We start from the raw sequence: 15,000 nt of genomic DNA on the forward strand, positions 1-15,000 counted from the left end.
TTCCCCCCTTGCTTACACAATCCACCTACATTAAGACATCTTGAATTGCACAAGTTGTGTCATTTGTCTGAATTTACACATACCTGGCTTTTGTTCCTGAATTTCCTTGTCAGTATTGACACCTGATCCCTGAGTGTTGGATCATTGAGGCACTCTTCAAAAAAATCATCTCTTTCAGCATTTTCTTCACTTTCCAAGTCCATGTAAAATCTTTTAAAACAAAGAAATTCCTTGAGACATTTTGACAACAAGTTGTCAGTGGAAAGCTGAACAGGACCCAATTATTCAAGGCTTACATGTAGAAAACCCTTTCAAGTGGATAACTCATTTTCCAAAGGAAAACTAAACTGAAATGTATAATGCTTACAAGAGGCCTTTTAACAGTAATAACATGCAAAGATTTTGGGGGAACAAAGTAACACCTGTCTTTTTGTTGAAGTTCCTCTCTTAAGGTTGCGAAGTTACTCCATTTGAACTGAACAATAATGTCACTCCTGTTCGAAATAGCTACAGTCCTGGAAATAAAGCAAAACAGCATGATTGTTTTTTTGTAATTCAGTTTAATGCATCATGGTATTTTTTTCTCATACTGTGCATTTAATGAATCCAAATATACCTCTGGGAAGCACAGGATATAAAGGTGTTCTCCATCTTGACTGCATTTTTGTCCAGCCTGACATTGCAATCAATGGCAGCCCCATACAAACTTATATAGACGTCCTCCCCTGAAATAAGGGAAGATTTTACACTTAGCATTCAGAAAAATTAATGTTTGACCTTTGATCAATACAATAAAACTAAAAACAACCTATAGTTTTAAATTCAATAAAATTCTACCCACAGTAATATTGTAGGATGGCAGATAGACATGATGTCTCACATAGGCAAAAATTAATCGTGATTTTAAACTTGATACTGGTGTGTGCTTGCTGTTTGGCAACTGGCAAAGGGACAACTAGAATGGAAATCTTCTAATTCAATAAATTTGATTTCAACGTGATTTCTCACATGTATATTACAGTTACTGTATTAATGTGTCTTATTTGACCATGACAATGCAGGAAATTTCCCATCAACCTGAGTTGAAGTTAGCATATAACAAAATAATTATTATTATCGCGAGGGTATGTAAAAAATTCAAATTAATTATCTCAAAAAAGATATGATACTCAACTGAGAGGGAGAGTAGTTGGTTTTAAATTATTAAAATGCACATGTTTGAGTTGAATGAGGATCAAAGCACCAAAATACAACACCTGTTAGTTGGGCTAACATGGAATTTAAACAAATAACATTGTATGCAAATGGGGATACCCAAACTAGAAAACACCCCATCCATTATGAGTCAACATTTATCCTTATATTATCAACAGCCTGCCTCATGAGTGCAGCTCTGCCAAGATTAAAGTAATGCGGTAGGCAGATTGCACTAGATGACCTGAATAAACTGTTGCATAATAATCACCCAGAGAATGGGAACTTAAGCCAAAGAGCTTTTTTTGTCCCACAAGGCTATATGACCTAATATGTTAACAGAAAAGTTTAACGTTACATTACATCCATACCAGTTCCTCCATGTTTTACATTACACACCATATGTTGATGTTATTTTCTAATCCATTAACATCCCTAGGGATATCCTTGCACATGTTAACTGTGAACTTCAATAACTTTTCAAAATCTACAGGTGAGTCAACTCAAAAAAGGGAATGTACCTGTCTCATAATTAAGAATCATGTGACTGGAATGGTCTCCAGTTTGAAGTGCCTTGAAATCCACATCAATCTGCATACTTTCCCCTACAGCAAGCCGCCCACTCTCTGGTGTGACAAAAAATGGTTCAACCACAGCAAGCTGAAACTTTGCTTCACTGTTACCAATGTTGCGCACAAGAAGAGTCTTTGTAGTTGCATACTACAAAAGGAATATGACAATAAATTGCCTTGCATTAGACTATACATGTAAGTGGCCACTGGAAGTAAAAGAATAAATTGACAATAAAATTATGTTCCGTTGCCTTCATTCCCCAGCATGTTTTGAACCCTGCAATCAACCAAGCTTCAAAATTTCCTTGACCCTCACCTTCACAGGACAAGTACCAAAACTGATCTCATCAGGGAAATCCAAGATGGCTCTGGCTCCAATGGCCTTGACTGGTACAAGGAACTTTTCTCTTTCAGTGATGCAGATTAGCTCATGAGTATAGTCCTGTGAGAAGACATAATTTTTTTTTTTACAGTCAGTATAATTACTGGTTGCAGTGCTTGACTTTGCATGACATTATACTAATTAAATACAAGAACTGAGTTATTTCTTTGCATGCATTCTTCATTCACCAGAACTGTTTGTACCTTCGTTTCATCAGGAGTAAATTGGATTATAAAAATTGTGTCCATTCCAGGAGCCACTTTATGTCCAACATCATGCGGACTAACAATCTTGAAGTATGGAGAGTCAGTTTGGGTAACCTTAACCAGACGGGCAACCTAAAGAAACAAATAACACTAAAATATCAAAAATTCATTTCAGCAGCCAGTTTGGAATAGCCTGGACTGGCCTGATGCCATTTCAAAGTGGTTGCTGAAGGACTAGGTCATTAACCATGTCACAGAAATTCACTGGCAGATAACCCTTCAGAACTCAAAAACAAGTAATCATGGACTGATAGTGAAAGATGTACCTCCAAGCTCATTGACTCTGTACAACTCCAAGATTGCCTGCAAAAGCTGTGATAATTATTACCTACCTTATCATTATTGCGCAGTTGTAAGGGAACCTCATATGTCTGAAAAGGTTCAAAATTTTGGAACACGATATCTGACGGGAACGGCTGAAATATGGGCTCTTCTATATCCATGGTAGTAAACTGCAATCAACAATAAAGAACAGCTGTTGCAAAGAAAAATTATTTATTGACAAAGCAACAATAGTAATTTAGCTGAATCATGACAATGATCAGAAAAAAATCACACTTCGTTTGGAAAGAGAACATGACGTAAGTTAATCTGAAAATTGTACCCTCTGAAGTGATTGTTCTGACATGTCAAGTAGCTCAATTATCTGTGGTACTCTCATCTCGTAGGTGAGTTTCAGCCTTTCATCTGTGGTGAGTTGCATTTCAGCCATGTATGCAGATGGTGCTTGCTGAAGATAACAGTGAAAAAAATAATTTAACGCTTGGTTAATTAAAATAAGTGACAGTGACTGTTATCAAATCTGTTCAATAAGAAAATTTAACCCATTGACTCCCAGGGGTTCCCCATTGATGAGTAAAATAGTCTGGCGTTAGACAGAGTGAAATACTAAGTCTGGCCGGTTTAGGCTGGTTTGAACGGCAAAGGGTTAATGTTACATATAAAGGTTAGCAATAATTCGAACCCTACAAGGAAAAGAGACCATGAGCTTCCCATGCCTAGAGACCAAGTGTTTTTTAATCCTGTTAGGAATGTACATAGTTATAATACCAGATTATCTAGCAAAATGACTTGTGCAATTCCGAAGGCCAGAACCAATTATGGAATCTTTAATATACGTTTTCAGGGTGCTAAAGTCTGGAATGATATAAGTGATGACCTAAAGCTTCTTCCTCTCAAACATTTTAAGAAAAACCTAAAGCTAACTTTTTTTGAAAACTATTAAAAATTCTCATTATCCTAACATCATAATTCTTCTGGCTTTCCGTTGTTTTTGACACTTTGTCTTTCTCAGTTTTTATGTGTTTTTTGCTTTGGCGCGTGTGTGCGTATATGTGTGCATCTGACCTAATTTATACTAGCTTAATTACCAGAGTGTGGCTGTCCTATTTCATTAGCCCGTATGGGTATTTGGGGCAGCCTGTACTCCTTTCTATTTTTGTAATATCTTGTAGCTTATTGCTTTACTGTTGGTACAAATAAAGTTGTTGTTGTTGTGTTGTTGTTGTTGTTGTTCTTGAAGATTAGGGTGATCCCAATGACTGTGGAGGCCTGCATTCAGGATCTTTCCATGCATAGGCATGACACTTGTTCCAAATTTTTGAGAGTGGCAAAAGAACATGAGCCACTTGAATCTGTTCCCACTCATCCCATAATTCATCATCACGGCTACAGCTTTAGATCTGGTACTTGGAGTTCCCAGCATCAGCCCCATGTAAGCATCTTTACTACAGCTGATTGCTCTTTATTACTTGTAATTCTGAGCTATTTATGTCAACTGCGGCAAAGAGTGTCATGCAAGGGTGGTGATAGTTGGCCATAGCTGCAGTCCCTATATAGCTACAGCAGAGTTAAAATGAAAGGCTCTGAATTGAATACAAAGTCCATCTTCAGCTTTGAAAGGTTATTGTCCAGGGCCCGGTTGTTCAAAAGCCGATTAACGCTTTTCCCAGATTAAAGATTAACCAAGGAGTTTATTTCTCTACTCCCAATAATTTGCCGTTCAACGCTGATATTCGGCAAGAGTTTACATTAGAGGAAGTCAATCTTGAAAAACAAAAATAAGCAAAAGTAACGTTCACCAAAAAGCAAAAACATGAAACAAAAGTTAACCCTAATCCTGGATTAAGCAATCCAGGCCAGTTGTTCAGGCCGGTTGTTCAAAAGCCGATTAACTTAATCCAGGATTAGCGTGAACCTTAAATGTTTCATGTTTTCAAATTTTTGGTTACAGTTTCCTTATTTTTGTTTTTGATTATTGGCTTCTTCTAATGTACAGTTTTGCAAAATATCAGCGTTGAACAGCATTTAGGAGTAGAGATCGTTGGTTAATTTTTAACCTGGGATTAGCGTTAATCGCCTTTAGAACAACAGGGCCCTGGTTTAAATACCACTAAGGTCAACATTTACTTCGGCAAAAACAATTTTTAGACCCATTTACCATGGTTTCTTTCCATTATTTTGATAATTATTGTTGTTGTTGTACTTTAGTATTTATATTGTCTAATTATAATCGCCAAAAGGAGGTATAATTTGATTACACTGCTCATGTGCATGAAACTGTCGCTCTGGCAATAACTTAAAAAAATGATGCTGCAAATGGGACTACATTCCTTTCCAAAAAAATTGTTTGCAATAGTATACATGTACGACAAACGTTTCTCAGACAGGCCAGAAATAAAACCATGCATTGGTCGTATATATTTAACCAGCCTATTGCACGATTCTGGTCAGAATATGCAATTTGCCAAAACGATCAGTTGTGTTTTCCTTACCTTGTCATCTTCAGGACGTCCTTTGACAAGTTTAGGGTTTCTTGGGTGAACAACACGGCTTTTAAAGTTAGAAGACATTGCTTTTCCTCCGTAACTCTCGCGTACAGTGGACTGAACATCACCGCGCAGTCCTCCCCCACGAAGCTTTCCCTGCGGCATTGCAGTAATTGTCCTGTTCGATGAAGACTTAGTATTCCCAAGGTCAATTTTTCTGAAGTAAATTACCTCAACTTCTCATCGTGTCAAATCTCCTACTCGTTGATTTTGTAAACACTGCATACGTCTCCGCCATTTTTCCGAAAGTTTGAGCGGGATATGTTGCCATGGTATTCCGAAGTCTGCGCACGCATACTTAAGCCCATATGTCGGGAAAGTCCCAGACGATCTTATTTTGCCGACTAATGAAACCATTACTCGTAGACATCCCCGATAATCTACGATGGTCGGGGACAAATCGGGAAAATAGGAAGTGTTTCTATTTTCCCGACGTGTCGCAGACTTTTGCGATCGTTTCAATTTCCGGGCACCAAATCAGGCCGTGCCAAACGAATTATTCAAAAAAGAAAAAAATACAGATCCTCACAGCCTTACGAGCCAGCCTTGCATCATTATTTTGTTTTTACATCGAAATGGGAACAGTTTGATTTCCTTATTCTAAATATGCCTCAAGATGTTATTGTCGCTGGTATCTACTAGTTATAGTAAAAATGGTTATGAAACAATTAAATTTATTTATTTTATTTTTTTGAAATCAATTCTTCCTTATTTTTCCGGTTACTCTGAATGGGAAGTGATATTTTGTCTACTTGTTGCAGGACTGGAAACCGTGTTATTATTATTATCATTAGTAGTAGTAGCAGCAACAGCAGCAGCAGCAGCAGCAGCAGCAGCAGTAGTAGTAGTAGTAGTAGTAGTAGTAGTAGAAGTAGTAGTAGAAGTAGTAGTAGTAGTAGTAGTAGTAGTAGTAGTAGTAGTAGTAGTAGTAGTAGTAGTAGTAGTAGTGGTAGTAGTAGTGGTAGTAGTAGTAGTAGTAGTAACACTGCAGCAATGTAACCACAGAGATAAGGATGCACGCCTCAGAGAAAACCTAGAGGAAGTGAAGAATGCCCTTCCTGAACAAACCAAGAGAGCTGCCGACCTCGCTGCGGAGAATTCAAAGACGCCATTCATTTGAGATACGATTGGCAAATAAGCGACACCCCGTCTACTTGTGCGCGTGGAGGTGTTTTTGATGTAGATCACGCCATGGTATGCGGACGTGGAGGCTTCCTTATTCAAAGACATAATGAGCTGCGCGATTTGGAAGCCAAAATGCCAAAGATGGTGTGTAATGGCGTCCACTTTGAACCGGTACTTCAGGAGATAAACGAAGAAGTGCTGACACCTGGCACGAACAGAGCAGCGGATGCCCGGCTCGACATTCAGTGCTCGTGGCTTCTGGGAGCGGCAAGGCTCTGCCTTTTTTGATGTTAGGGTTTGTCACCCGAATTCAGAGTCTTATAGAGGCCTAACCATAAAACAAATCTACCGCTAGCATGAGAGTGAGAAGAAAAGAATGTACGCCAGCAGGGTGCTAGAAGTCGAACAATGCTTCTTTACCCCACTGGTATTTACTACCACCGGAGGAATGGCAGATGAATGCAAGAAGTATCACAGTTGACTGGCTGAACTTTTTTCAACCAAGAAGGGTGAGAACTACAGCGCTACAATGTCGTGGATTCGCCCTCCTGAGGTCTGCACTACTGTGCTTGAGAGGCTCACGTTATACGCGAAGAGCTCCTTTGAACATTACTGATAGTGACTTTGAAATCGATAAGGAATTAGCGAGACTTTAGGATTAGAGAGTCTGGGCCACTGTACTGCCTGTAAGAGCTATTTGATCAGATGTGAACCGCAAGGAATGAACTCGTTATTGGCACAGTGACTGTATTCTTATGATTTATAACAATTTTTAATGTTGTATATTACTTCCAATTCTTAATTTTTTATGTTTCTGTAAATTATGTAGATGCTTTTCTGTTTTTAAAGCTGAATAAGTAAATTCTTTATTATCATCATTATTATTATTATTATCATAATCATTATCACGCTCGGTCATTTAGATCCGTCTAACTTGAATTTCTTGCTGTTATGCATGTAATCTTATGGCATCGGGAAATTTGACAAAGGTGATTTCGAGGATATATATTTCATTCTCGTTATACACTCAATAAATTACAGTATAGAAAGTGATTTGTACTGGTTTTTGTTCGCTCGTTGCAAAACTTTGGAAAACTTACTCGATCGCTGCGCTCACTCTTTCGTTTTCCCAATTTTGTAACTCGTGAATAAAGATCCGTACGTCGCACGTTCTATGAAGTAATCTTTATGTCCCATCATATACACGGGAGAATGTTCCAGTTAGATTTTGTGGATTACAGTGACTGTTACGCGAGTGATAAGTGCAATCCATACGGTCTATTTAACAATTAGACCCGTAGCCCGCAAGGGCTACGGGTCAATAGCCCATGAGGCGAAGCCGAATGGGCTATTGACCCGTGGCCCTTGAGGGCGAGAGGGCCGTACTGGGGAATATTGGCCCGAGGTCGTGGCAGTAGGGACCGAACGCAGCGAGGTTCGTAGAAAAACGACCGCGGGGAAATATTCCCCAGTACTGTCCCGAGCAAGCGGAGAGGTTAGTAGTTGTTCATTATATGGTATCGTTTCTTTGTGCGATCGGACACCTCTCCGCTTGGTGAATGTTCGTAATCTTCGCCATCCATCAGCGAACTTTGAATGGTAACCTTTCACATGTAAAACTAAATCCCTTTGCTATAATTGTACTGTTGTGATAAAAAAAAAACATTCCCCTTTTTTAAAAACTTTTTGTGTTTCGCTCAACTTGAATTTCCCGGGAGAGAGAAAAAATACGGAAACGGAACGTTTCCATGGCAATGGTTCGTACAGTAAAATACCGACCGAAAACCAACTGATCAGAGTAATTCATTTAGCCTGAGAATTGCTTGCTATATAATAAGAATGATAAACCACCTCAATACTTTAAATTCAACTTGGCTACAGCAATCCACCGTATTAAATCCGGTAAACCTCTTTTTTTTCCAACTTGCTCCTGTTTACAAGAGAACTGTAGCGGTTTTGTAATCTCGTACCCAGATTTCACTCTGTTCCGTATGACCGTGGGAAAGCTGGGTACGAGATTAGCGGTTTTTTCCGTATCTGTAATTTTTAGCTTGTTGGTCCAATCTTATTTCAATCACGTGACTTAAATGTAAGTTTTAGTTTCGGCCCGAACTGCATTTGGTTGTTAGTTTTGGTTCTGGTACCGGACGGATCAGAAGTATTCAGTGGAGAAAGTTGTGAGACGTTGAAGACTTGGAAAGGATCGGCAAAGCGAAACTGTTATGTAAGTCACTTCTTACCTTTCCTTTGAACTTAAATATGATTAAGTTAAGGGCTCGTACTTTCGCTAGTTTTTTAAGATAATAATTGGTCTCAATTTGATAAGCTTTAAACACGTGGCATAGTTTTCAATTCCATTTGGATTTCTTTATATCAGCTGCGCTTTTTCAGTTTACAAAAATCTAGCTTGTTCCTCAAAACGAGTTTCATTTAGTATTGTCTGACCGTGCAATTCTTTCGTTAAGATCATGTACACTAGTTTTCGCCTTTAGCCCTCAATTTTGCTGTGGAATGATTGGAATGTCAGTACTGACTGGCTATTAGAACTAAGCAAGCCTTTTTTGTATTGTTATTTCAGTTTATCATATGATCTTGGATTCCTGGCTTTATAATAAATCAATCAGGTCATAGCTCGACTAACTTCGATCGAGTGAAAACAATTGATTGTCCGTAAAGTATATTTCCGTAATCACAGCCTCGCACATCGAAACTCGAGCCAAGTTGGTTGTTGATCAGGCTGGCCTTGAGTACCCGTCGCTACAAGAACACTGCATTTATCTGCAGTAGCTGACATTTCTTTACATTGGGAGCTAATTGTCCATGGAACGATTTGTCTGGATAACGATCGCATCTTGCATTTGCCCTTTGGTCGTTGGGAGAAAGCACTTTTCTCGGAACACAGTTGTGGTGTTTTACGTTTTGGAAGTTCATGAAGGGGTATAATGGTAACTGGAATTCACCTTTTTTGAACTGGGAATATGGGCAGCATATCTACATGGTGTTCAGCAGTCGGTGCGTTGGAGTTCTGCAAAATATCCTTCATGCCTTTCACACCATCTGATAGAGAGGTCGGGAAGAGGGCCTGGGAACTTGCAACAACAGTAAGTTCAAGATCGAGACTCAGAAAAGAAAAAGAAATAATATTCCCTGTGTAGGAAGCAATTATTTGAAAACCCAAGTCCTGTTCTGGTATAATGAGTCACACCTCTTCGTTCTGAAGAACTTTATTGCTTGGTCAGTTACAAAAGTCAAATTTGGTTCTTTGTATAAATCTAAGTTCTTTACATAAAATTTATACTCAGGATATGTTTTGCACTGCATGGATGAATTCCTTCCTTAATCATTTAAACAATTCATAAAAAAAAATCATTTCTTAGTTGACGATACACAAAACTTGTATTCTCTAACCGACGGTTTCTCCAAAGCTAACATTGGCGCCATCTCAAGAGACAATTTGACTAAAATGAATCTATTTCTTCAATCTTTTCTACGTCGCCTCGTACAGTTAAAAATCCCTGTACACGATTCCTCAGTCGACTCTCTATTTGCGTTTGTGCGCTGTACAAAACGTCAGACAAACACTTGCGCTTAAAAATGGAAACTTTCCGCTTTTTTTGCTCATTGGGTGGATTTTCATCATGATCAAGCGAACCCGTTTTAGCCTCACTGGTTCCAGTGGATGTTTTAAGTGACTTTCTTTTGTCTCTTTGAACCTCGTTCTCATTTTGACAGGCATCATTCTGTAGCTTTGATAACTTGTTGTGTGATCTTTGCGGGGCGAGAGACTTTCGTTGGCTTGACAAGCCCTCAAGGTCCAACGAGTCCCTTTTAGCTTCGCTGTTCCCAGCGGTTGTATTCAGTGAATTTCTTTGTTCTCTTTGAATTTCTTGCTCCTGTTTAAAGTTATCGCAATGAGCCTTGGAATGTTTGTAGTATGTTCTGGGGTTGAGAGTTTTACGTCGACTGGACAAGCCTTGGAGATCACTTTTTGGAAAGGTGATACTTACTACACTACTTTTTATTGGTTGAGATTTGGGGACAACACTTTTCCTGTTGCATTCCGTTTCCCGCTTTCCAAAGTTATTAACTATTTCATTGTACTTGTTATCGTTTCTGTTTTCTTCACTCTGTATCGCATGTTTTGTATTAACGAGTTCACGTTCACTGAGCCTCGATTGTGAGAGTTGTGTTGCTGCATCGTAAGCTCCCTTAGTCGAACATATTGTTGATGGCAAAGATTCCTCCTTGTGAGTCTTTTGCTCCGGCAGGCTTTTTGAATCCTTGCTCTCTGATTTTATTTGATGAACAGGTACGAAAGACTTCCTTTTCGGTTTGCTCTCTGTGTGTGCAGTTGGTGTGAACTTGTATCTGACGTTGTCCACCTGTGGTTGGTCCACATTCAAGTTGATATCATCCGTTGTCTTTCCCTCCAGTTCAGGGGAGAATATGGCACCAGTTGACCACAATTTAGAGTCCGTAGCTGTCTTTTCTTCAGTAGTTGTAGCTTCGTCAGATTGATGATATTCTTCGCACGGTTTTGCACTTAAATTTGACTGATACCTTACCAAATCACTGTCAAATGTATCCGTGATGATGCTTTGCGAGGAGTGATACTCAGCTACGTTGGCAACCCATTTTTCGATATCACTTGACTTTTCCATGATCAATTGCGATTGTTGCTGCCATGCCAAATCACTCTCACCAATATCCGCATCCTTTACCTCATCGTCGATGATAACACGTTCTTCCTCTGTCCAAGCTAATTTCGCCGGGGGCCCGTCCATGTCACCAGTACAGAAATCACTGTTACTTGTCTCCTTATCCTTAGAGAACGGGTATCTAGAAGTGACATCGGACAAACTTGTGCGTTGTCGCGGAAATGAACTGTCCTTTCGACCATTTTTGTAGTTTGCCAAAACCCTTTTGTCGGAGGCCACCCTTGATGGCGCTGAGCGGACCCTTTTAACTTCACTCGAAGAACGTCCAATGGATCTGTCAATACTGAGTGCGCTTTCTTCATCCATAGCAAAGCGATGTGTCTGTGATAAATCCAGATCACTATTCAAAGCACAAAGAGACGAACTTGACCTCAGCAATGGATGAGTTTCTCTCTTCGCAAAGCGCGCGCATTGTTGAAATTTCGAAAGAGTTTCTAAGTCGTCCTCAGCTTGTAATTTTTGAATCAGCTGATTCAGCCTCTGAAGTGTCTTTCGAGGAAGCTTGGCTTTCGTTGGTCGAGGTCCAGTGTATAACTGTTTCTTGTAAGAATCAGATTCAGTTATTAAAGTCGCGGCAGAGAACACACGATGGCATCCCCAGAAATAGTAGTTCTCGTTTTGCTTTATTTCTTTTTCGAGCACTTCTCTCTGTTGTCGAAAATCTTTCTTCATTTGACTGGTCTCTAAATCAATGACGTGCAGCTTTTGCTCTAGTTTCCTTTGCTCTGCTAAATTGCTGTGGTAACATGCATACGCCGCAGCCAAGTCGACAGGGAGAATACTTGAGGAAGCTTTGCATTGTTTTCTTTTCACCTCCGGTCGAATTAGAAAGCGATTCGTCATTTCCGAGCCAAAACACTTCAGGACAACTTGATTATTCGCTTTTGTAACTAATTACTGTTTATAAGAAAGGCTTAGTTTTGCTTCAGATCGAATTTGCTTTTATAATTCACTGGCCCTTAGCTGTGGCAATCACACAAAGCTCGCGAGAAACGAACGTCACAGACACTCTGTCGGTTTCACGTGCTCACGCGCCCAACAAGTTCGAATAGGCCATTTCCGAGTTCACGTCTAACTCCTCTTCAGGGCGAGTTTAAGTGTAACGTTTTTGTGACGGTAATCAGATCTACTTTACATATGAATGAAACTAATTTTCATAAGAAAAACTTAGCACTTAGACTGGCTTTGAAGAGTAGGCAGACATGATCTCGGAAATGGCCTATTGCATTGTGCATCTTTACTGCGCATAATTGCTTGCAACGCTCTCCCCATTTTCCCGCCCGGTTGAGAGAAACAGGTAGAGATAGCTTGGTTTGATGCACTGACATCGTCATTTAGCCAATGACGCCTTCCGACAAATATTGGCTTTCTCCACGACGAGATCATTACACGAAACGATGGAGCACTGGAGTGAGCTTGTAAGAATTCCGGCTTTGTAATTATCCAGAGTTTCTTTCTGAGTCGCTTCGCGAACAACACTATGGCAATTCTAAAGATTTCTTGGGAAACCGATTCGTGTATTAAAAAACAAGAACTGTGCATAGAGAGAAATGGGATTCTCTTGAACGCCACTGCCGGGCATGGTAGAAAAAGAACAGCTTTCTGTTATAGAGCCCCAGTTAGGAAGGCGCGAAAACTTTAATTAAGGCCAAATGATATATGAATGATCTGGAGCAAAGAGCTGAACTCTTAGCGATAACATACATGAGCTGAGGCCGACAACTTTAGGCTGTCGCGTTTTTGTTCAAGTGCCCGAAAGGACATACCATCCGCGTTTTACTATAAAGGTTTTAATTGATATTTTAAAGGAGAGAAAAAGTTGTTATTTATTAATTTTCTTGCCTAAAAGACGTTTTCTTGTTCAAGGCATAGGGAGAATCGTGTCTGGCAAAATTGATGGTCGAAAAGTTTCGGGTCTTTTCACAAACGCAAGTAACGCACGTCCGGGTCGCAATCCACACTTTTGAATGTAGGTCGTCAGTATAGGCAAAACCAACGTTTTCTCAGTGCGTGAGCGGGCGGAATTCAACAAATCCTGCAATCTGGTTGGTTCCGGGAGTGGGCGGAATTTTCTCATCCGGCCCGCTCACGGCAGGCGGAATTCTAGCCTTGGTTGCTTGCGCTTGTGTGATGACCTTAAATTTCCGTTTGCATACAGAAGCTACTTTTTATTAGACAAGAGGTTTGGAAACAGAATATATATTCAAATAAAAATATTGCTCTTTGAAATGTTCAGTTAACGTTTTGTAAGTCGCTTTAAGACCTTTAATACTGCGTTCGCTATCAACTGCGGTGCGAGTCAACAATTTAAAAAAGTGATTTCAGAGAGGAAGGGAAAGAGAGAGAGGAAAAAAATAATAAGTTTTCGCTATACGGACCTCCCATGCAGCTAGCAAGTAACATGTATCTACCGTGCATCCATGCATGCGCATCATTCGTGCCAACTGTGCACGTGATTGGCTATTTCCAAGAGTCCATCACCAAAGAGCAACATTTACCCAAATTTCCTTTGTTCCCATCAGCGTCAGAAAAGTGCATATTTTTAAACCAAGTTTTGCGGGGAAATAAACAATAGACGAATTATAAATCGGCTAAATCAATGTTGTACCTAATTCAAACCTTTTGGGAAGAATATGTTTTGTTCCAGCTATTTCCATGTCATTTAAATGTAAATGCCATACAATACACAGAGAATCTTAACCCCGGGAGGTTTGAATTGGGTACAACGTTGAGATAGAAGATTTGGTCTATTGTTTATTTTCGGCAAAACTTGGTTTAAAAATAGAAACTTTTCTGACGCTGATGAGGCAAACCTGATACTATATTCTTATTCTTGGCTAATGGACTCTTGCTATCCCTTAGACTCAGGCTGACTTCATGCTTGCTGGACTGTTCTGAGATGAAAATATGAAGCCAAGAGTTAGTTGAATTCTGGAAAGTTCATCACCATCATCATCTTCCATCGAGCAATCACGTGGACGAAACTTTCGTCTCGACCCTCCTCCACATTTTTCTCTCCTGCCATGATTGCTTTATCAAGATCCCTTGTCTCCAGCTAATCCTGAATCTATTGCAGCTCACGTAGGTTTTTAGAGTGCACCTAACCGATCGCGAATTGAATATCAAAGAAGAGTTAAGTGACTTCATTTTTGGCTCGACTGGTGTGGAGTTTAATTTTCTGAGAAATGTAAAGAGGCAGCTTTCACAAAACCTTGTTGCAGATAAAGATCGTCTTTTCAGAAGATCAATTTTCAATTCCAAAACGCTTCCTGGTTTTACCTCATTGGTCGATAGTTCGAGGAAAGGCGGCAGTTAAATGAGTGTCATGTCACGCAAAATTCCCGTGACATTTGACCGTCGTGCTTCTAGGACGGTATGTTTTCGCAGGGTTTCTCGTCGTGGAATCTACGGTGAAAACGGTAAAAATTCATCCATACTTGTTCGCACTATTTTAGTCTTTTCCTTTATTAGGCATTGAAAACTGATCACCCAATGGGTTAAATGTGCATTTGGTTGTGTTTGTCTTGATTTATCCATGGCTGAAATGAAAAAATCTAGCGAATATTCTGAGTTCATTCATAGACATCACTCGATCGGCCACATGGCGGCTCAAACCAAAATTTGCTTGTTCTCAATGTAGCGTTATCCATAATCCACCATGACACAGGAGGAAAGCAGAAAAGAAAGGTAAAAGAGATAATTGTAGCCGCATTTTTTGTTTATGAACCAATTCCCCTTAGCGGCCTGAGACGATTTTGATTAATTTCAGATGTGTTGTCTTTTAGAGGAATTTCAGTCGGTCTAGCTTCGACAACTAGCTACTAGCTTTGTTGTTCTTCTGATCTCCACTTTCTGTTACCATGGCTAGACAATTTTGAACAGTACTTGTCGTGTTAGTCGTAAAACAACGGGAAT

The 15,000-nt window shown here is 39.7% G+C and overlaps 2 protein-coding genes across 3 annotated transcripts in view; both read right to left on the reverse strand.

Annotated features, from left to right (window-relative positions):
• The window catches only part of LOC138022050 (hydrocephalus-inducing protein homolog), a 98,895-nt gene that overhangs the window by 80,057 nt on the left and 3,838 nt on the right, over window positions 1-15,000 (reverse strand). Inside the window, exons 1-9 of one of the 2 annotated variants that reach the window (XM_068869070.1) lie at window positions 5,189-5,513; window positions 3,019-3,144; window positions 2,747-2,866; window positions 2,352-2,486; window positions 2,083-2,208; window positions 1,716-1,914; window positions 617-725; window positions 423-515; window positions 84-210 (exon numbers count right to left, since the gene is read on the reverse strand). In XM_068869070.1, the coding sequence (XP_068725171.1) occupies window positions 84-210; window positions 423-515; window positions 617-725; window positions 1,716-1,914; window positions 2,083-2,208; window positions 2,352-2,486; window positions 2,747-2,866; window positions 3,019-3,144; window positions 5,189-5,347 (1,194 nt within the window). In that variant the 5' untranslated portion in view covers window positions 5,348-5,513. Of the gene's footprint in view, window positions 1-83; window positions 211-422; window positions 516-616; window positions 726-1,715; window positions 1,915-2,082; window positions 2,209-2,351; window positions 2,487-2,746; window positions 2,867-3,018; window positions 3,145-5,188; window positions 5,514-15,000 lie in introns of those variants that run through there. The other variant, XM_068869071.1, reaches the window with a different exon arrangement.
• LOC138021019 (titin homolog) lies at window positions 9,826-11,928 on the reverse strand. Its single transcript, XM_068867900.1, has one exon. The coding sequence runs from the start codon at window positions 11,926-11,928 to the stop codon at window positions 9,826-9,828; it is 2,103 nt and encodes a 700-aa protein (XP_068724001.1).

The sequence above is a fragment of the Montipora capricornis genome, chromosome 10 (genome assembly GCF_036669925.1).
Source record: "Montipora capricornis isolate CH-2021 chromosome 10, ASM3666992v2, whole genome shotgun sequence".
In the NCBI taxonomy this organism is placed as follows: Eukaryota; Metazoa; Cnidaria; class Anthozoa; order Scleractinia; family Acroporidae; genus Montipora; species Montipora capricornis.

Bases quoted from the DNA above. Each gene is read 5' to 3' on its own strand.
- LOC138021019 (XM_068867900.1), bottom strand. From the start codon at position 11,928: ATGACGAATCGCTTTCTAATTCGACCGGAGGTGAAAAGAAAACAATGC.